General features: G+C 41.0%; 1 protein-coding gene across 8 annotated transcripts in view; it reads left to right on the top strand.

Moving 5' to 3' along the window:
- Positions 1-2,230: 2,230 nt before the first annotated feature.
- The window catches only part of LOC125458535 (kelch-like protein 3), a 135,325-nt gene continuing 113,787 nt past the window's right edge, over positions 2,231-23,768 (top strand). For 3 of the 8 annotated variants that reach the window (XM_059650675.1, XM_048543896.2, XM_048543894.2), the window contains exon 1: positions 2,231-2,448. In XM_059650675.1, coding sequence (XP_059506658.1) covers positions 2,360-2,448 — 89 coding nt within the window. In that variant the 5' untranslated portion in view covers positions 2,231-2,359. Of the gene's footprint in view, positions 2,449-2,541; positions 2,702-15,687; positions 15,768-23,768 lie in introns of those variants that run through there. The other 5 variants (XM_059650674.1, XM_059650672.1, XM_059650673.1 and 2 more) reach the window with 3 other exon arrangements.

The raw sequence follows: 23,768 nt of genomic DNA, 5'->3' as shown, positions 1-23,768 counted from the left end.
TTAAGAAGATTTTTGATCTGGAAAATACTACCTGAAACATTGGTGGAAACAGTTTGAATAGTCACAGTTGAGGAATGGATAAATACTAGAGGAAAGTATTAGAGGAAAATGACTGATTGGATGACTCTTCTAAAGATCCATCCCAGGCATAGCGGGTCAAGCTGTCACCTTATGTGCTGTACGATTCCACGATAAGGTTTTGGAGTAGATTTGTAGCTGGGATTGTGGGTGTTGAGGTTGGTTGGCTTACCAAGCTGGTTTCTTATTTTGCAGATGTTTTGTTACCATGCTGGGTAACATCCTGAGTGCAGCCTCCGACGAAGCGTTGGTGTGTTTTCCCGCCTGGCATTTAAACTCCCGGGTCCGTTGAGATGGAATGTCTCACTTCCAGTTTTCCTTCGCAGTGGAATGTATATGGCGTCAAGCTCAATATGTTTATTAATTGCATGCTTCGTAGAGTGCCAGGTTTCTAGGAATTCTCATGCCTGTCTCTGCCTGGCTTGTCCAGGATTTTGGTGTTGTCCCAGTCGAAATGGTGGTTCTCCTTGTCCATGTGGATTGAGATGAGTGAGGACTGGTCGTGTCTTTTTGTAGCCAGTTGTACTCTTGTTAGCTTCCTTCCTGTTTGCCCGATGTAACGTTTCTCACAGTCACTGCAGGTAGTTGACATTTGCTCCTGTCCATGGCGGGAAGTTGTTCTTTAGTTCAGGTGAGCAGTTGTCGTAGGACTGATGTGGGCTTGTGTGCCACTCTGATGCTCAGTGGTCGTAGGAGTCACCACAAGACTCTTAAACTCCTTAAACTCACTTCTGGTCATGTTCATCTTCGATCACTGAGACAGAATGAAAATACTGCAAGAAGCAGAGATGACCTGTTCCAGAATATTGCAAGAGCTTTTTAAATAAAAATCAGAAATTTCCAGTTTGAAAAGATAAGAATGAAACGGGACTTGATAGAGGAATTAAAGATGCTTAATTTCTTTTTCTGGTCAATTAACTCCAGAGTACTGGGTTAGGTTTAACCATAAGCATGAAAAAAAACGTTTGAGGCACGATACAGGAAGTAATTATCACACAAATAATAAATATCTGGAAAGGCTTCTCAGTTAGGGCCTGGAGCATAAACTCTGTAATCATTCAACAAATATTGTGGTTAGGAAGGCATATGGGATACCTGCCTGTATCAGTCATGGCATTGATTATAAGGGAAGTCATTTTCGAGCCATGTAAAACATTGTTTAGGCCGTAACGCGGCTGCTGGAAAGTGCGATATGACAAAGTGTGGAGCTGGATGAACACAGCAGGCCAAGCAACATCTTAGGAGCACAAGATGCTGCTTGGCCTGCTGCGTTCATCCAGCTCCACACTTGCAAACGCTGAAGAATCCGACATAACAGTTCCCGTTATCTCTGCTGGAAAGTGCGACCAGAGCAGGTAATAGTGTATTTTTGGTGGTACAGACTGACATTATTATTTGTGGCCTTTTGTTCATTGTTCCTGTTTGCAGTTTGCACCTTTTTAACACTGCTTAATCTCTTTTTCCCTCGATTGTGTTCCCTAATCTGGAAATAATGTGCAAGATCTGTAAATGCTAGTTGCAAAACTCCGTATAATCTTCTAGTTCTACTTAGTAGAATCTTCTCTATGACGCTTTGACACTGCCAAACATCACTGGGAGTGTAGCCAAAATTCCTGCTATACTGAATCCTCAAGGCACAGGCTGGCGATTACGGACTGAACGGGAGAAAGGTAGATTGCTGTTGTTTATAAGCGAGTTTGGGCAGTGACCTGGAAATAAACAAAAATTCTCATGAATTAAAAGCAGAAATTGCTTCAAATGGCAGCAGTTCTTTGTATCTGTGGAGAGAGAAACAGTTCACCGACCACTTTAAAGCAGATTACTCAGGAAAAATAAAACTCTGGGAATGACTGGATATGTGAGATCATTCTTCCAAACCTCAAAAACATCACAAAATGTAGAGAGGAAGGGGTGGAATTTAAGAATTCCCACAGAAGGTCAACTCTCCCAAAACTGTTCCTAGAGGCACAGTTATATTTTATTGATTGAATACACGCCACCCTGTACCTCCTTCCCTAGCCAAGAGCAACTCAATTTACATCAGCAAATATTTATTTGTTAGTTGAACGTTGCACTTCTTTGATTGGTTTGTTGACCTCAGTCTGCTGACATTGGCCAACTCTTATTTTCCCCTCTTGCTTACAACGTGAGAGTTTCTGGTGAGAAACAGCAGCAAGTCGTCCGAAAACAAAACTTTCGGAGAGGCAGATTTGTTCGGGTAGCGAAAGGAGGGTAAAACACAACGCGCAGCAAATCCTTTCCCCGCTGTACAGTGAGCTGTATGAATCCCTGCAACACGGCGAGAAATGCTGCGGAATCTCGCAGCGGTGGTACCGCTACCGGTGGAGGTGGACGGTGCCCAGGAGCCAGGTGAGTCTCTCGCCGCCGCTGCCAGGCAACCGGCCAACACTGTGGAGTCAGGCGCTGCGGCGGGGAGCTAAGGGCAGGGTCCTGAGAGAGCGCGAGCCGCTGCTATGGCGCCGAGCTGAGGCCCTCAGTCCGAGCTCCGTGAGCAGGGCCGGGTTGGACGAGACTAGCCCTTCATCCCGGCCGGCTACTTGGAGCCGGGCCCAAGGGAATGCGGCCGTCGAACACCAACACTCCACACTATGGAGGATGAAGGGTAGGTTGGGAGCGACCCTTTTCACCTGCCTCCCTGATACTCGCTCTCCGTCTGAACAAGTTGTTCCCTCATCCCCGTCCTGTCCCGCTCTATGGGTGGGCTGCTTTCCTGATCCCTGCCTCAAAACCGTGACTGTCACTAAGCTCTTTTTAAAACACGCGTGCAGTTTATCTGCTTAATGTGTGTGAATATGTAAACCAACTTTATTTCTTAACTTGAGAATCACTTGATTGCATCCTGTTCTGCAGATATATCCGGTGCACATTTCTGATTCTGACAGGTTTCTCGATCATGACTGTGTATTTTAAAGCGCTTCGCGATTCTGGATATAAAAAAAACAAATTCCAAAATTTTGTCATTTCCTTGGTACTGCGGTGCATTTTGTAAGTTTTCGGAGTAATTCATGCTATGGAGGTGCCGGTGTTGGACTAATGCATATGTTTGCGAAATGCGGGAAGCTGCCCTATAGATCTGAATCATTACCATGAAATATCAGATGTGCTAATTTGAGGTTCAGACAATGCCAGTACTGTCCACTACACATCATATATAAAACAGTACTAGTACTAACAGCACTTCGTATCTCAATATTCTTGTAGATTGAATAGTATCAGTCAAAAACTTCACAGCAACAATTTTCCAGGCCTGATGGTAATGGTGTTTATTGGATGCGGTCAACATTTAAGCTATAACTTTGTTGCCTTCCTCTTAATTATTGCCTAGAAAGGTGTAAGTAAGTGCAAGTTAGCCTAGCTACCCAAAAGACTTTAACTACTCACTGCAAACTGAGGCTGAGGAATTCAGGGTTTACATTATAAATAGCAAAAACAGAAGTTGCTGGAGAATCTCTGCAGGTCTGGAAGCATCTGTGGAGAGAAAGTCCAGTGACCCTTCTTAAGGACTCCTTATAGCTAGGAAGAAGTGGTATACATGCAGAGATCCTGACTAATATTTGGTTTGATCACACTCTTGTGAAATATCTTGGGAAGTTTTCTACAGCATGGAAACAGATCCTTCAGTTCAACTCATTGAAATATCTTGAACTGAACTAGCCCTGTTTGCCAGTATTTGGCCCATATTCCCCTAAACCTTTCCTATTCATGTACCCATCCTTTTAAATGTTGTAATTGTACCCACTTCCACCACCTCCTGTGGCAGTTCATTCCATACATACACCAGCCTCTGCATTTAAAAAAAGGCTTTTCTGAGGTCCCTTTTTAAATCTTTCCCCTCTAGCTTTAACCCTAAGCCCTCTAGTTTTGGACTCCCCTACTCTGGGGAAAAAAATCTTGGCTCTTCAGCCTATCCATGCCCCTCATAATTTTGTAAACCTTAAGTAAAGACCCCCTCAGCCTCAGATACTCCAGGGAAAAATATTTAACCTATTCAGCCTCTCCCTGTATCTCAAATACTCTAATCCTGGAAACATTCTTGTAAGTCGTTTCTGACACCTTTCAAGTTTTAACAACGTATTTTGTAGATCAACAGTATTCCAAAAGTGGCTTCACCAATGTCATGTACACTGATAACATGATGTCTCAACTTCTGTACTCAATGCAGTGACCGATGAAGACAAATCTGCCAAATGCCGTCATCACCACCTAGTCTGCATAGTCATACAGCATGGAAACTAGACCCTTCATTCCAACCAGTTCATGCTGACCGTAATCCCAAACTAAACTGGTCCCACCTGCATACACCTGGCTCATTTCCCTCCAAATCTGCCCTATTCAGATATCCATCCAAATGTCTTTTCAGCATTCTAATTGTATCCATTTCCACCAGTTCATCAGGAAGTTCATTCCACAAGCAAACCGTCCTCTGTAAAAACAATTTGCCTTGTGTTTTTTAAATCTCCTCCTCTCTCCTTTAAAAATGTGCCTCCTAGTCTTGAAATTCCCTATCTTAGAATTTAAATGCAAGATATTTCCCTCGCACTACCTTTAAAGGGTTCCTTTAAAGTGGTCATTCATTTTGTGGAATCAGAGTGGTTACAGTGCAGAAGGAGGTTATTTGACCTTGAGTCTGTCAGGTCTCAGCCAGAACAGAGCAGTTTATTCCTTCAATGTGGCTTATAGTCTAGCTCATATTAATGTTGTGTGTGGTGCTGCTATATTGTGTGATTGCACTGGTATAAACCAATTTCATTGATTCCTTTTCAGGATGGATTTTTTGTTATTATTATTATTGTTTGTGGTTCCTAAACTGTCAGAAACTTCTAAGTAACTTTCCCATGTAACCATTATTTATTTGTAAATCTTAAGTAATAGATGAAACTTTTTTAGTCCTCTAACACAATCCTATCTTGTCAGCACCCAGCATCTATAGGCACTCATGTGTTGTGTAGACGGTGATCAGGAATGAGAGCCCAGGTATTTTTGTTCCTGTTCCTTATGCAGTGATCCAGGGCACTGTACCAATTTTCCCTTCAGCTAGGATCTTGAGTCAGGAAAAGCCACAAATTGATTTTTTTTTTATGGTCTCATGCTTCATTTTGTCTTTTCTTTGAGCAGTTATGAGCATTGCCAAAGGTTTAGAACACCCTAATCACAGGAAAGATATTATTATTTCAGAAGAGATTTACTGAGGATGAAAAGATTTTGCCTAACGTTGCTGTGATTGGAACTACAGAAACTTCATAATGAATACATTATGACTGAGAACAGGAAGCATTTGTGAGATAATATGTACTTTTAACTGATTTATAATTCAAATCTAGAGAAAATCTTAATTATTCTAAATTCACCTTTAGCCAAACAATTCCAGTAAATCTACAACACTAGCATCTACCCAATAACGTAGAATCTGTAACTGGGTACAGCAATACTTCAACAACATTCAGGCTTGGGTGACAAGTGTGCAAAAACATTTGTCACAGATGCCAGAACATCTCCGGTAAGAGAGAGAGTCTAACCACCTCCTGATGACACTTAATTATATTACTATTATTGAATCCTTCATCATCGATGTTCCAGAGTTCTTGTTGACCTGAGACTTAATTGGACAAACCACAGAAATACTGTGGCTACAAGAGCCAGATAGAGGCTGAAAAATTCTGGGGAGAGTAACTCATTTCCTTCATCCCAGTGCTGTTGCACCATCTACAAGGCACAAGTCAGGATATGATAAAATGCTGTCCACTTGTATGGGTGTGTGCAGCTCCAGTGACATTGCAAAAAGTTTAACACCAGCCAGGACAAAGCAACCTAATTTATCAACATCCCATTAAACCTTTACTCCCTTCACTGGTAGCAGAGTGGTAGCGTTATGTACCATTTAAGAGATGCAGTTCAGAAACTAACAATGGAGCCTTCAAAAGTATCTTCTAAACACAGCTGCTTCTAGCTAGATGACAGAGGACAGTGAACGCTTGAGAACACCTTAACCTTCAAATTCCCTTCCACGTTGCATGCTGTCCTGGCTTGGAAATATAACAGTTCTTTCACTGTTGCTGGTTAAAATCCTGGACTTCCCTTCCTAACAGCACTTGGTAATACTTATTGTGGGTATACTGCAGCAGTTCAGTGCAGCTCACTACCACCTTCTCAAGGCCAATTGTGAATGATCGACATGTCTCGAATGAAAAGAAGCGGAGTTTCAATATGAATGTCTAATAGATTTTATAAAACCTATTTATAGAGAAAAACGACTTGTGTTTATTAGCAGCATTCACTATAGATGTCCAAAGCACTTTACAGTTGATTAAACATTTTTTGGAGTGTTTTTACTGTTTGTAAAGTAGGAAACATGGCAACTAATTTATGCACAGCAAGCTTCGACCAACAGTAGCATGATAATGATCAAATGTACTGTTTTGATGATACTGATTTAAAAGAATAAATATTGACCAGGACATGAAGGAGAGCTCTTCTGATCTTTTAAATGATGGCATGAAATCTTTTAGGTTCATGCTTAAGGCCAGACAGTGCTCATTTTTAGTAGAACCCCAACAGAGCAGATAGAGGCCAAATGGCACCTCAAGTCTGCACCAATCCTGTAAAGACCATTCCACCCAGATCCACACACCTCATTTTGCCACGTAACCAGCAAATCCCTGGACACTACAGAGTGTGCATTTTGGAGAATGAAGTTAAAATTAATCTGTAAAATGCTGTTGTTAGTGAGAGATATTGGTGAACAGTGTCTCTCCTGTAGAAGCTATTTTAAAATTGAGGATTGGAGACCAAAAGAGGAATTATTGCAGTCTTTTCAGGATTTAATGTTCACTTTGGAAATGGGGCTATTGCTGCGAGTCTGTACATGGTTACGGTGAATGCCTGAACAATGTTCTTGGTTGAATTTTCAGTTTTCCATCTTAATGTAAACAATGCATGATTTTTGTTTTAATCGGCCTATTGTCACTTACTGGGAAGAAGAATTACATGAGAACTGTGTCTAATTCTGGACACTATATTTTAGGAAGGATGTCAGGGCCTTGAATAAAGGATAGTGAGTACACAGGAAATTTGTTAGAATGACATTGGACACTTTAGTGATACGGAAAACTGGTGTTTTACTTAAAAAAAAAAGACACTTCTCCTAATTTGTGCATTTGCCATGGTAGCATCTCTCCCAATCAGATTCCACTTTCTTCTCATTGTATTCATGTACCCCTTTGACTCCTTGCTAATTGTCCTAATGAGTGCAAGTTAAAAAGCTTGACAAATGTCTTTTTTATTCCCCAGTGATACTCAAGATCTGTATTACTAGATAATTGTTTGAAACTGGGGTTCTACTCCTTACAGCAGAAAAGATTACCAAAGATGCTGAAAATCCAAAACAATTTTGACAATAAATAAGTGAAATGATTTGTGTTGGCAGAAGGATCAGTAACCAGAGAACATAGGCAGTTCATTCCAGATCATTAACTGGATTAAAAAAATGCCTTTTTTCTCCCCATGTTGCAGTTGCTGCTTTAGCAAATCACTCCTGGATCTTAATCCTTCCACTAATAGGAACCATTTTTCTTGTCTACTTTATGCAGACCCCTGCTTTAAATCTTCTGTCAAGCATTTCTTCAAGGAGTTGTTCTGAGGAAGGATTACAGGACCTGAAATGTTAACTCTGCTTTTCCCTTCACAGATGCTGCAAGACCTGTTGAGCTTCTCCAGCAACTTTGTTTTTGTATCTCTTCAAGGAGAACAGTCGTGGGTTTTCTAAAAATCTATACAACTGGAGCCTCTCCTTTCTGGAACTGATTTCATGCAATTTTTTCTGCCCTTCCTCTCATGTCTATTCATTCCTTCCGAAGTGTAGTGTCCTGAACACTATGCTCAGGCTGAGGCTGAACTGTTTTTAATAATTTCATCATATGTTCCTTATTTTTGTACTTATGCTTTATTAAGCATTCTCTTGACCTCCTCTTCCATCTTGTTTTTGAATTGTACCCTTTATGTTGCATTTTTGCTTCCTGTTTTCCTGATGAGAATGACCTCCTCATACTTTTCTGCATTAAATTTCATGTACCCACCTACCACTTGTCCACTATTCCACCTTCCATGTTTTTGCAGTTTAATGCTATCCTTACCTTTTATTTTCTGACTGTCAGGTTCTTGTCCATGTCACTACTGCTTTTTATTCCTTTAATTTTGCTCACAAACCTGTTATCAATACATATTTTAAGTCCATATGTACCATGTCAAAAATATTGGCCTCATTGACCCGTAACCTTGTCAGAAAACGCAAGTTAGTTAAATGTTCTTTGCTTTTAACAGATTATGCTAGTTTTCCTGAGTTAATCTGCATTTGTGAAAGTAACTTAATTTTGTTCAGAATAAATGTTTCTAAAAGGCTACCGAGGCTAAACTGACTGGTATGTAATTGCTGGACTTATGCTTGCAGCTACATTTAAACAGGAGTATACCATCTGCAATTCTCCAGACCTCTGGTACCAGGAGAATTGTAAAATTATGCTCTGTGCCTCTTCAATTTCAGTCCATTTTCCAGAACCCTCCTGCTGCTTTGCTTTTGTTCCTTTATTTCTGGCTTCTGATCCTCCCAATTTATGTCCAGCCTCCATTCACTACTCTGCTTCCTCTCCTCTATTCTGTTCCCTTTGTTCCTTATCCTTTATATCTAGTCCCCAATCTCTTGGCTCACTTTTTAAAAAGTAGAGCACGATGCAAACTTTATTGCTTTTTAAAAAAATGTGATGTAGCAAGTGGAATCTTGGGAGTTAAAGATGCTAGGGTAGTGTGAATTCAATATTTGATTCGCTTTTTAAAAACAAAACATTTCAACAATGGTCAAAAAAAAGGGAGGCATATGTAAGGTCAAGTGAATCCCTAGAGGAGTACAAGGGCAGTAGGAGTATCCTCAAACGGGAAATCAGGAGGGCCAAAAAAGGACAGGAGATACCTTTGGCAAAAAACGGTTAAGGAGAATGCAGAGATTCTACAATTACATTAAGAATAAAAGAATGCGTAGCAAGACAGGACCCTTAAAGATCCATGAGGCTGTCTATGTGTGAAGCCACTGAAAATTGGTGACATATTAAACAAATATTTTCCGTCAGTATTTAGTGTGGAGAAGGACATGGAAACTAGCGAACTTGGGGATTTGAAAAGTAATGTCTTGAAAAGTGTCCATATTATGGAAGAAGTGGTGCTGGAGGTCTTAAAATGTATAAAGGTCGATAAATCCCTGTAACCATTCAGGTGTATCCCAGAACTTTGTGGGAAATTAGGGAAGAGATTGCTGGGCCCCATGCTGAGATATTTGTATCATCGACAGCCATGGGTCAGGCGCTGGAAGACTGGAGGGTAGCTAATGTAGTGTTATCATTTAAGAAAGGTGATAGGGGGAAAAAAAACAGGGAACTATACACTGGTCAGCCTGACATCAGTGGTGGATATTTTGAGGGACAAGATTTACATGCATTTGGAAAGGCAAGGGTTGATTGGGGAGAATGAATGTAGCTTTGTGCATGGGAAACAGTGTCTCACTAACGTGATTGAGTTTTATTTTGAAGAGGTGACCAAGAAGGTTGAAGGCAGAGTGGTAGATGTGGTCTATATAGAGTTTAGCAAAGTATTTTCAAGGGTACATGTGGTAGACTGGTTAGCAAGGTTAGATCTCGTGGAATTCAGGGGGACCTAGCCAATTGGATACAGAACAGTGGGGTAGAGAATTGCTTATTGGCCTAGAGGTCTGTGACCAGCAGATCCTTTGTGTTGGATCCTCCGCTTTTGGTCATTTATATAAATGTTTTGGAAGTGAAATTAGGAGGTGTGGTTTGTAAAGGACTCTAAAATTGGTAGCTTAGTGGACAGTGAAGAAGATTATCTCCGTGTACACCAGACCTTGATCAGATGGGCCAAGGAGTGGCAGATGGAGTTTAATTTAGATAAATGTGAGGTGTTGCACTTTTGTAAGGCAAACCAGGGCAGGACGTGTATAATTACTAGTAGGGTCCTGGGAAGTCTTGTCGAGCAAAGACGCCTAGGAGTGTAGGTGTGTAGTTCCTTGAAAGTGGTGTCATAGTCACAGAGATGTACAGCATCGTAACAGACCCTTTGGCCCAACTTGTCGATGCCATCCAGACATCCTGAATTAAACCAGTCTCACTTACCAGCATATGGCCCATATCCTTCTAAACCGTTTCTATTTGTATATCTATCTGGATACCTTCTAAATGTTGTAATTGTACCAGCCTCTACCACTTTCTCTACCAGCTCATTTTATGCACATACCACTTGTGAAAAAGGTGCCCCTTAGGTCCCTTCTAAATTGTTTTTCCCCTCTCACCTTAAACCTACGCCCTCTAGTTTTGGACTCCCCTACCCTGGGGAAAAGATCTTGGCTATTCACCCGATCCATGCCCCTTATGATTTTATAAACTTTTGTAAAGCCACTTCTCAGCCTCTGATGCTCCAGGGAAAATCGTCCCCACCTATTCAGCCTTTCTTTTTGGCTCAGACCCTCCAATCCTATCAACAGCTTTTGTAAATCTTTTCTGAACCCTTTCAAATTTCACAACATCTTTCCTATAGCAGGAGATCAGAATTGCACGTAATATTCCAAAAGTATACTAAACAATGTATTGTACAGCTGCAATGTGACCTCCCAACGCCTGTACTTAATGCGCTGACCAAATACCTTCTTCACAGTCCTCTCTGCCTGTGATTCCACTTTCAAGGAACGATAAACATGCACTCCAAGATCTTTTTGTTGGGCAACACTCCAAGACCTGACCATTAAAAAGACATTTGGCTGGCATTGGTGTTCCTGCTGCCTTTTCACCCCCACCTTCTGATGAAGGGTCTAGGCCCGAAACGTCAGCTTTTGTGCTCCTGAGATGCTGCTTGGCCTGCTGTGTTCATCCAGCCTCACATTTTATTATCATTAAATGTACAAGACCTGCCCTGATTTGCCCCACCAAAATGCAGCATTGCAAATTACCTAAATTAAACTCCATCTGCCAGTCTTCAGTCCAATCAATCAAGGTCCCTTTGTACTGAGTTAACCGTCATCGCTGTCCACTGTATCACTAATTTTGGTGTCATCTGCAAACTTAGTAAGCATACCTCCTATATTTGTATCCAAATCATTTATAAAAGTGACAAAAAGCAGAGGACCCTGCACTGTTCCTTGCGGCACACCGCTGGTCACAGGCTTCCAGTCTGGAAAGCAGCCCTCCATCGCCACCACCACCACCACCCTCTGCCTCCTACCTTCGAGTCAGTTATGAATCCAAATAGCTCGTTCTCCTATTATGTATTGGACTGATGGGTCTGTTTCCTAGTTGTCCCTGTATCTGTTATAATTCTTTCTATTGAAGTTTTAGATATTTATTTCAGGAGTAAGTTTCTCACCCAAAATGAATATTAAATTCATCATGTCATACTCATTTGTTTATACAGGAGCCTTTACAATGTGAACATTAATTCCAACTCATTTAACATTATAATGTTTAAAATAGCCTGTTCCCTGGTTGGTCCCAGAATGTGTCATCCAAGAAACAGTTCAAAGTACCTTTTGCATTCATTTTCAAGGCTACTTTCGCCAATTTGATTTGTCTGAATTTACATGACACTGACCCCTCGGTCCAACTAGTCTATGCTGACCATGTTCCCAAACTAAACTAGTCCCACTTGCCTGCGTTTGACCCATATCCCTCCAAATCTTTCCTATTCATATATTTGTCAAAATGTCTTTTAATGTTCTAACTGTACCTGCTTCCAGCACTTCCTCTGGCAGTGCATTCCACACATGAACCATTCTTTTAAAAAAAAGTTGCCCCTCATGTCCTTTTAAAACTTTCTCTTCTCACCTTAAAAATAAGCTCCCGAGTTTTGGAAAAGAGCTTTGCTATTCACCTTGTCTATACCCGTGTTGGTTTTATAAACCTCTATAAGGTCACCTCTTGAAATAACAGCCCAGAGGTCCAGTCCTGTCACCAAGTCATCCTTTATTTACTAGTGCGCAGTTCACCGGCTGTGGCCAGCCGACTCAAGAGTCAATCCTTAGCCAAGCTTTCCTGATTGGCCCAGGTTAAGAACCACAGTCAAGAACCTTGTAGTTAATGAGGCCAACCAGGTCCCAATCACTACACACACTACACACCACCCCCGGGGTTGTAGGCCTGGTTTTTCGCACGTAGCTTCTTTTGTGATGCTGTTGCCCCAGGTCCTGTTCCTCCAAATCAAACTCGACACAGGCAGTGTGTACCAGACTGTGGCCTGTCTCTTGTGTCTGGAACGCCTCAGCAGAGCCTCTTCCTATCTTTCTGGCGGCAACGGTATCAAGGCTGCGTCCATTTAGGATTCTGAGATTTCCTCGACACTGGACTGAGGGAGAGCACCTGCGATTTCATCTGGGCCTTCAGACTGTTCTAAGGGGTGAGGTATGTTTTGCGCCTGCCCTGTTTGCAAGGTAACAGCTTTCAGGTGATCCATGCTTGTTTTGGACTGCATCACCTTACCCAAACTTCGTAAGTCACGGGACCTGACCTTGTGTCAACCTCACCTTGTATCCATTTAGGGTCATTGCCATGGTTCTGACACCAAACTTCATCTCCTGGATTAAATTGTCTCGCTCACTTAAAGACATTTGGCTGGCATTGGTGTTCCTGCTGCCCTTTCACCCCCACCCCACCAGGTCTGGAAATATCAAGTTAAACCTAGTGTATGCTCTCAGACTGGCTGAGATCTTGTGCAACTTCAAAGGTTGGAGACCCGAGGGAATCTTGTTAAAAACAGATTCTGCAATGTAGATACAGCTGCGCCAGTACCAACCTCCATGGTAACTGGGTGACCATTTAACTAAATCTTAATTTTATTTAACTTTCATTTGGGTGGCACTAAACAATTCAATTGTTCCAACCCACATGTAGGAGAATTTTCCAGAGTGTGCACTCTCCTTGGTGCCAGTCTGAGTCTTCTTACTCAAGTCAGGCCTTGTAGGACTCCTTTGCTGTTTTGAGATCGTGTACTGGCAGCAACTACAATAGCTCGACAGCCCAGATCCTGAAGAACTGATCAGCCATCTGGCTGAAGCTCGGTTTTGTTGTGCGGTTCTGCTGTGCATTGGCCTAGGATCTCTCTGCTCAGGACATCCCTTACATGAGGCTCTGTGATTACCTACACTTACGTGATGTTCCCCAAGCTCAGTCAGACAGATGGGGGTGTCCACTTCCATTAGATGTCCTGTAGTTCCCATGCTCCACTTGCCACATGTTATAATGACAAGGCCTGCTGCGTGCCTGTTTGAAATCCAGTTAGGCTTTAGCTAGTAGGTGCTTCTACATGGTAACATCATTAATCCCACATACCAAATGGACCCTCACCATCTCATTCAGAATCTGGGAAAGTTAAGCTTCTTATAACCAAAAATGCTGTGGGACCACATGCAGTCAGAAAGCCTACTTGTTCCTTTCCATCTGCCCTAAAGTAATTTGCCTGGAAAAAATGTCGCATTCTCTCCGCATACTGGGCACAATCTTAGACAGCAGGGTCAAATGAGTCAAGCTTCCCAAACAGAGGCATGAAGGCAGAAATGCTTACCCAATTCCAAGATAACAGTTCCAAGCCAATGTTCCTCAGGCACATCCTGTTTTCTCCTGTCGCCACTGAAATAACTGCACAGAGCCTGGGTCTTGTCACCAAGTCACTATTTATTAGTTTACAGTACACTGACTCTGAGCTGCCTTCCGTATCCAATCTCAACTGAGGAAATTCTAATCTCCTGGTTATAGAACATAGAACAATACAGCGCAGAACAGGCCCTTCGGCCCTCGATGTTGTGCCGACCTGTGAACTAATCTAAGCCCATCCCCCTCCACCTCCCTACACTACTGCCATACAGCAGCAGTGTGTATATTCCCCAGCAGGCTTATTGTGCGTTTACAGCTGTGAGACACATTAAAAACACCAAGTGTGCAAATAAATTTATTAGCACACCACCAGCAGGAAAGACACCCATATGACTAAGGAGCCAGTATCAAGCAGAGCCCATGTAGGGACAATGCCTATGTGAAAGAAAAAGTGAGGGGGTTGGTAGGGATCAAACCAAAGTAGAGTTTGCAGGGGGGAGAAAAGCACTCCACACCTTGTGGTGCCCACCTCTCCCGAGAGGCATCCAGAGCATCAGCGTGGGCACTGCGTGCTCCTTCTCCAGGGATACCTGGGCATGGACATAGCCACAGAAGAGGGACAGGCAGTCAGCCATAATGACACCCTCCACAGCTTGCTGCCTGGACCTAATAATGGCCAACTTGGGCAGACCCATGAAGAGAACCTCTGACATGCACCCCCACCCCCCCCCGGTGTCCAATGATCAGGAGCATGGGGCTGAAGTGCAACCAAAAACACACAAGGAGCTCTTTGAGATAACTGAAAAGGGGGTGCAAGTGGTAGCACCCAATATTTATGTGGCCCACAGACTTTGCAGCTCTGTAGAACATACAGTTGGACTGGAAGTCCATGAACCACTGCAATCTGTGGTTATGGGAGCTGCTGTCTCCTGGTTGCATTGATCAGCTTAGGCTTTCTTGATTGGCCCAGGTAAACGACCCCAATCAAGAACGCTGTAGCTAACAAGGTCAACCTAATCCCAAACACTACACCCTTCAACCTCCTACGCTTCAATGAAAGAAGCCCCAGGCTATCCAGCCTGTCCTAATAACTCAAACCCTTTAGGCCCAGCAATATGCTGGTATATCTTTTCTGAACCCTCTCTGGTTTAATAAATCCTTGCTATAGCTGGGTGACCTGAACTATGCACAGTATTCCAGAAGAGTCCTCACTAAGAGTCCCGTATAACCTCAACACGACGTCTGAACTCAGATACTCAAAGTTCTGAGTAATAAAGGAAAGCATGCTAAACACCTTCTTAAACGCCCTGTTATTTGTGACAAATTTCAAAGAATCATGTACCTGAATTTCTATGTCTGTCTGTTCTACAACATTACCCAGGGCTCTTTTTGTTCTACTAAAATGCAATACCTTGCATAAATCAAATTAACCTCCATCTGCCACTCTTCAGCCCATTGACCCAATTGATAAGATCTCTTTGTAATCTTGGATAACCTTCTTCACTGTCCACTTGTCCACCAATTTTGTTGTCAGCTGGAAACTTGCTAACTGTGCCTCCTATAGTGTCATCCAAATTGTTTATATAAATGACAAACAAAATGGACCCAGTACTGAATCCTGTGGAATACCACTAGTCACATGCCTCCAGTCTGAAAAACTACCCTTACCACCCTCTGGTCTCCTACCATCAAGTCAATTTTGTATCCAATTGGCAAGCTCACCCTGAATCCCATGTGATCTACGTTTACTAATTAGTCTACCATATGCAATCTTGTCAAAGGCTTCACGAAAGTCCATGAAAGCAATTTCTACCGCTCTCCATCGTCAATCTTTTTGGTTATTCCTCAAAAACTTAATCAAGTTGGTGAGACATGATTTCCCTCGCACAAAACTTTGCTGACTATCCCTAATCAGTCGCTGCTTCTTCAAGTGCATGTAAATCCTATCTTTCAGAATCTACTTGAACAACTTATCTACCAGCGATGAAGATTGAAATCACATGACCATTGTTTTTTCAAGATGGCACATGCATGGTAGGTGTTGTTCGGACTCCAGGCCAGTGGCATTATTTCCTGTACTTTTCGTGTTTATTTCTTCTTCCTTTCTTCGTCACATTTGAGGCCGGAGCAGTGTTGGTAGTACGGTGGCTGGTTGCAGCATTGGTAGCAGTCCTTGGAGCCTGCATTGCAGGTGGTGGCAGACTTGGTGGCTCCTGGGACTTTGGCATCATTGTTGCTGTTCCCAGACTGGGACTCATTGAGGTGTGGACCTTCTTGCAGAGATCTTGCAGATGCAATGAAGCTGTGCTTAAGAGCCCAATTTAAACAGAAGATGAAGTCGTATTTACGTAATTTATTTTTATCCTTATCATACATCAAAATGATGCTGGACTGTGGTGTCAAAACACTTTTCACAGTATCTTCAAGATATATGTGATGATAAATTAATCGTTCATTCTTTCACATGATTATTTCAGTACCTTTATTACAAGTTTACCCATTATTTCTTGATGCACACTCCTAGCAGTGTACCCTTTGTCTCTTGTTAAAGGGCTTATAATGTACTCTATCAATGACTTCTTTTTGATATTTTCACCACACAAGCAGATTCTCTGTCTTGAAGCTGCCAGACTTGCTGAGTATTTCCAGCAATTATTGTTTGTCCTTTGATTTGACAATTAGATCTTCCAAACTAAAATAATTTCTCAGTACTGTTTTTGATCTCATCTGTTATTAACAGAGCTATGCCCCTTCATTTTTCTTTCTTTAAATATCACTTTTAAGTCCCCATTCTCAATCACCTCAAAATCATGGCAGTGTAATGGCTATCAACTCATGTCCATTTATTTCTATTTGCCTGTCAATTCAAAACTGTGCAGAGTGCACCACGTGATCAAACTACGGCTTTGTGTAAGTGAGATGTTGCATCCTACCCCCTTTGTATTCCAGCCATTTAGGCATTCTGACCAGCATTCCATTAGCCTTTTTGTTAGCTTGATGTACCTCTTTACGTTAATTTGGTGGTTGGAAGCATGAAATAACATTGCTTATTATGCTGTCTTTCTTTGTGCCATTGGCAAATTTGCGTATTTGTTATATCCCATCACCCAGAGTGGTTACTAATTACAGTCTTCAGCATTGGCATTGGAGAGCCATGAAATTTCTATTTTGTCCTTCATGTTGCTCCAAATGTCTTCATTTTTGGAATCAATCCATGTAACTACAAATATGTAGTGGAGAGGGGCCATTTGAGCAAGGCAGTGATCAACAAATCCTATAGGACAGTCAGGAGAAATCCAAAGTGGTAAGAATGTGAGACTAATATTGACACAAAAGGGGAATCTAGATAAACACATTAAGGAGGAAGGGGTGAAAGTCTGCATTGATTAAGGTATATGAAGTAGAGTGGGAGGAATCTACAAACACTTGTTGGGGTGAATGTCATTAATAATAATTGAGTCTTTGGGTCTGCATTTTGAATATTTGAATACAGGAGTTGATTTATGTTCTCCGCGCAGAGTTGCGTTAACATTAATCCTCTTCAGAGTTCCACTTTTTCTTAAAAAAAATTCAGTTATGGAATGCAGGTGTCAGCACCAATTGCCCATCTGTAATTGCTAGTAGGGTAGATAAGAGTCAGTACTCTGCTGTGGTTCTGGAGCCACACGTAGGCCAAACCAGGTAAGGATGGCAGAATTCCCTACGTAAAGAAGGCACATAAACCAGATTTTTTTTTTCTTCTGTTAATCAGCATGGTCATTATTAGACCCTTAATTCCAGATTTTTAGTGAATTCAGATTCTGCCAGCTGCTATGTATTTGAGCCAGGATTAATTGTCTAATGATAATACCACAAGGCCATTGCTTTCCTTTAATTTTGCTTAGAAAAATTGGACAGTACTGTTCTTCCTGTCATGACAATAGTTAATCCAGAACAGTTATAATGCGAGGAATAGTAGAATGAAATATTACTTCAGAGTGCATTGGGGTTACGTGAAAATTTTTTAAAGTGCAATCTAGTCAATCCCACTTCTCTGCTTCCATCCTATTGCTGCAATTTATCTGTTCAAAACCTCTTCCGATTTACTTTTAAAAACTGACTTGATAGTATCTTTTAGAAGAGAATTGGATAAATACTTGACAAAAGGACAAAAAGGATTACAGGGCCGTGGAGAGAAAGCTTGAAGGCAATGACATCTGATTACTCTTCTTGAAAGAGCTAGCATGGTCTTGATGAGCCCAGTAACCACTTCAGTTGTATTATTTGGATTTTATGACGCAGTAACCATTCACAATATTGTAATTTGATATTTGAATTAAAAAAAACTTAATAGTTTAGTTAGACAGTGAAGCAAATGAAAACCTAGATGAACCATGACCCCATATCTCAGTTACTAGATGTCTGTGTTCCAATTATGGACCCATGTATTCTTTAGTTTCTGTAGAAACTATCAGATTGAAAACTGTTTACTTTATCAAAGCAAAGTGGCCAGATCTTCCAAAGAACAGCAATGATGGTCAGATTCATACTGTGCTCAAAATTCCCCCAACCTGATGCTGGTGCATGTTCTTTTTGCATCTGTTGACAGTAGGATCAGAAGATCACACAGCGCAGGAGTGATGAAATAGCTTGGAGTCAGGGGAAGATAGCACATGCCCACCTTTCATGGCACGAGTTTCCGTGCAGTGAGTTTCAAGGTCTGATCTGAATGCCAGAGAGTGAGTCAGGTTAGTAGGGCCGGCGAGGTCAGTAGTTGAGTTATAATGGATAGTCAGGAGGGTTGGGTTGGATTGGATTGATGGATGTTAGGAGTATAGGAACATACAAAAAGGTACAGGCTGTTCAGCCCATCAAGCCAGCCCTGCCATTCCATACAGTAATGGTTGATTGAGCACCACTTTTATCAAGCCATCCCTGTATTACTGTAAGCAATTTTACTAATTGAATTGTGTGGTTACCCAGGTATTAGACCTTTATAAATGGGGTAGTTGTGAGTGAGAGTGTGGTAGATGAGCAGGAGCAGGAGCAGAAGTAGACCAATCTGCCCATTGTGACTACTTCATCGTTCAGTATTATGCTAATCTGATAATCCACAACTCCATTTTCTTGCCTTTTATCCACAATTCTCTTGCTAATGAAAAAATAAACTTATCTATCTCAGTCTTGAATTAATGACCCACCCCTATCATTGCTAAGGAATGCTACAGATTCACTCCCCCTAAGATAAGAAATTTCTCCTCCTCTTTGTCTTAAACGGGTGACTCTTTGTTCTGTAATTAATCCCTCTCGTTCTAGATGCTCTTGCAATGGGAAACAACCTTTCCAAATTTACCCTGTCAAGCCCCCCACCGAATCTTTTTATTTTGATAAGGTTACCTCTCGTTCTTCTAAACCCCAATGAGTACATTCAAAACCTACTCAACCTCCCCTCTGTACCTGGAATCAACCTAGTGAACCTTCTCAGAACTTCCTCTAATATCATCATAGTTGTGCAACATAAAATTGGGATTCTTTGGTCCTTTTTATTTTTGGATTGTACTTTATTTGGTGTAGTTGTTATGAAATGACCTCATTGCATCCTGGCTCCCATTTGGACTTCTTCCACAATTGTTGCTTTTGTTAGTTCATTGTTTCCCATTTTAAAGTACATGTTCAATTAACTTTACAATGTGACTTCAAGACTAACAAATTATGAAAGATACAGTTTATTAATACAAATTTGTTTATTTCAACGAGCTTGATTTGAATTGGAATTGTGCCAAAGAAGCTTAATTTCATATTACTGGGTTAGTTGATTTTCCTTTATTTTTGTCGAAATGAGCATGGGTTAACCAAAAATTATTGTGTTGTAAGTGTAATTTGACACCATTTTAGAATTAAGACCCAACCAGCATTCAGTGATATTGGCAGAAGATCACAAGGTAAATTTGTTCCCAGGCTTAATCTCTGCTCTGAGATAGTAGGAACTGCCGATGCTGGAGAATCTGAGATAACAAGATGTAGAGTCGGATGAACACAGCAGACCAAGCAGCACCAGAGGAGCAGGAAAGCTGACGTTTTGGGTCTGGACCCTTCTTCAGAAATCCTCTTCTGAAGAAGGGTCCAGACCCAAAACGTCAGCTTTCCTGCTCCTCTGGTGCTGCTTGGTCTGCTGTGTTCATCCAGCTGTACACCTTGTTATCTCTTAATCTCTGCTCTGCACTATTCTGACATAGTTGGTACCAACTAGGTCAGCAAATGAGGTGCCACAAATCTGATATTTTTCTTCTTTTGGTTCAGCATTGAATCAGAGTGTGAGTTTGGATCAGATTCAGCAGAGAACCTCATTAGCACTTTATAAAAATGTAGAGAAACTTAAAAACTTGCAGTTCCTTAGTAGATGAGAAGTGATGGTATTCAGTTAATTTTTAACATTTTGCTTATGTACAAATAAAGCACTTCCTTTTTAATTGTTGCAGTGCAAACCAGTCTAACTTTGTATTAACATTATCTTAGATCTGTTAAATTATGCATTGCCTGTGCTAAAAATTAGTTTGGGTCTTTTATTTCTACATGGCACAAATGTTGATTTAAAAATCATATTACAATAGTTCTGTTCCTTTTTTGCCTGTATGTAAATGAAACATCTATTTAATTTTTGTGTTGGCTAGTATTTTTAATTGAAGGGGTAAACTGAATGGAAACGCATATGAGTAAGTGCTCATTTATCACAAATTTGATGCGCATGATTGATTTAAGGAAGACTGCTTTCTTCCCCCCCCCCCCGCCGATAACTAATATTCCTAAGATTATAAAAATACTCAATTTCTCCTGTTAAAACAATTCCAATTTTTCTTGAAATTCCAAATGAATCCATGCTTTCTCTCTAAGATATCAAGAAAACAGTGAAGCCCTTTCCAAGATTGTTATTTCGTTACAAAATGCCTCTAGGATTATTTGCGATGCTGGTGCTTAAGAATGAACTATAAGCTATCATAAAACAAGCTAACTAAAGACCTGGAGCTGAAGCCAATCTTTTAAAAAATATCAACATAAATGGTGATGGCAGCTATTACTGATGATATGATAAATTAAACTTGTCCGAACCATGCTAAAAGAAGACTTTTTTGCTTTTAGCATCAAAGTGATGCTAATGCGCAATTCAGATCCTAAATAAGTAAGTACATGCACATAATGCTCGTCAATCTGTCAAATACTTATTTGAAGTAAATTTGGAAAAAAATGTACGAGTTTCATGAATTACCATTTCCAAGGTGGGATTTTTAATTGTGCTGTTGTCTACCTGCTGCGGCTGAATATAGAGTTCTCTTGATAACCTTATTCAATATTACTTACTGAAACAACCAGTTGGCATGTTGGGTGTAATAATCCTGGATTATTTTTAATCCGTATATAAAGTTTAAAAAATCGGATTGTTAATAGTTGCCTTGGTGAGTACATAAAGTACTTTCAAGGTACTCTCTTTGGAAACAATATATTCTTAAAAACAACCAGAGAACAGGCTATTCTAGAATTGATATTAGTAATGTGACATGGCTAATTATTGAGCTCAGAGTGAAGGCCCAGCTGTGTAGCAGCAATAATAACATGATTGAATTTTACCTGCAGTTTGAAAGGGAGTAGATTGGGTCTTAAACTGATATCTTTAAATAAAGGTAACTATGTGGGTCTAACAGCTGAATTGATTTTACGTGAGCTTGGATGATAGAGAAGCAGTGGCAGATATTTAAAGGGAAATTTCAGAAGGACATCAGAGTTCTTTCTAAGAAAAATAAATAAACGGTGAAATTCTCAGCTGACCTTGGGGAACCTGTGTAGGGAGCTCAAAGTGGTTTTCCTGTAGATGTCTAAGTTAGTTCTCAAAGGGGTGAGAATGGGGAGGTAATAGTTAAAAATAAAGATGGATACAAATGCATAAATATTTTGCTTCTATCTTCACCAAAGAGGGCACAAAAAAAATCTGTTATGCCAATAAATCATGAGGTTGAAAGAAGAGAAGAACTCTGTGAAACTAGGGAATCTACTGAATTAACTGATGAAGCCGAATTGAAACAGATTAATGTATCCTCCAAAACTTGTTAGACTTCATTCCAAGACTCTTTAGTAGCTAAACAGTTTTGTTGATGAATTGGTATTAATTTTCCATAGTTCATTAGATTCTGCGAAGGTTCCACTTGACTGAAAAGTAGCAAATATAATCACTGTACTCAAGAGCCAGAATATGAAAGTATGATGCCTGTCTTGGGAGGGATGTTATAATTGATCATTAGAAGATTATAACTGGGCAAATGGAAAAATCCACCATAATCAGGAAGAGTCAACATGGTTTTGTGAAAGGGAAATGGAATTTAACCAAAACTTTCAAGGAGAAACATCTGCTTTCACTGTAGAAGACCCTGTTGATGTACTGCATTTGAATTTCAAAGATTCCATTTGGCAAGATTCCACAATCACTTCTTACGCAAAGTGGGGTCTCACAATGTGGGGACTTCATACTGGTAAGAAGATTGGATGGCTGGCTGGTTTAAAAAAAAGGAATACTCTTACAATGGGCCTTTTTCAGATTGTAACAAATGGATCTGTGTTGACTTGTCAACTTTTTACCATTTATATCAATGACTTGTATGAAAGCTAAATTTGTAGATGACACAACATACATCTTACCCATATTTATGAAGATGTTTAAACAAGATGTAAACCAATATAAAAGTTGTAGAGCTGGATGAACATAGCAGGACAAGCAGCATCAGATGAGCAGGAAGGCTGACATTTTGGGCCTAGACCCTTCTTCAGAAATGATTTCTGGAGAAGGGTCTAGACCTGAAACATTGGACTTCCTACTCCTCTGATGCTGCTTAGCCTGCTGTGTTCATCCAGCTCCACACTTTGTTATTTCAGATTCTCCAGCATCTGCAATTCCAACTATCTCTCTAAACCAATGTAGATAGGTTGAATAAATGAAGAAAAAATATGACGGATCAAGTATAATGTGGGAAAATGGGACAGTGTTTACTTTGACAGGAGAAATGAAAAAGCAGATTATAACTTAAATGGAGAACAGTTGCAGAATTCACACTCATCTACAGCACCTCTTTTGAAGAACATATCTGAATCTCTATTTTGTCCTCCTACTGATGTTTCCATATTCGCCTACATTACTGCTATTTCACTAGAGCTGTCCTGGAGCACATTGCTGTTTAATTCTTCAGACATTGCTTAGCCAGTCTTCATCAACAACTCCAGCTCAGCAATTACTGATGAGGAATCAGCTGCCATTGGTATTGTGCAGCCCTGTGGCTTGTAAAGCTAGGAAGAGGAGCAACAGCTTGCAAAAGTACTGCTGGACATAATGGTAGTTGTCTCCAATACAGCAGAGCATTAAGACAATTCGACAGTCTCAATGCTACTCTTGAAATTGACCATCAATGGAATTTGCAGAACTTTGTTTTATCCGTTTGTAGGATGTGGACTTTGGCTGGGCCAGCATTTATTGCTCATCCCTAGTTGCCCTTGAGATGGTCAGCTGCCTTTTTGAATCACTGCATTCGTGTGTTATAAGTAGATACACAATGCTATTAGGGAGGAAGTTTGAGGATTTTGACCTAGCTTCACTGAAAGAATGACATAACACAGTGTGGAACTGGAGGAACACAGCAGGCCTGGCAGCATCAAAGGAGCAGGGAAGCTGACAGTTCAGGTCAGAACCTCTGAAATAAATAGAGAGGAGGGTTGGGGCTGGCGAAGGTAGGTGGGATGGTGATAGGCGAGTGCAGGTAGGCAGTGATGGGGATTGATCAGTGAGGTGGGAGGAGCGGATAGGTTGGAGAGAGGACAGACATGTCACGAGGGTGGGTATAAGAGGGTGGGTTGATCATGGGATGAGACTGGGGGTGGGGAGATTTTGAAGCTAGTAAAGCCCACATTGAGACCATTGAGTTGTAGGGTCCCACGGCAGAATATGAGAAGCTGCTCTTCCAGTTTCTAGGTGGTGTCGTTGTGACACTGGAGGAGCCTGCAACCCAATGGTTTCAATGT

The sequence above is a fragment of the Stegostoma tigrinum genome, chromosome 13 (genome assembly GCF_030684315.1).
Source record: "Stegostoma tigrinum isolate sSteTig4 chromosome 13, sSteTig4.hap1, whole genome shotgun sequence".
NCBI lineage: Eukaryota > Metazoa > Chordata > Chondrichthyes > Orectolobiformes > Stegostomatidae > Stegostoma > Stegostoma tigrinum.
Note: the sequence above shows the minus strand (reverse complement) of the source record. Positions and strands in the feature narration are given on the sequence as shown.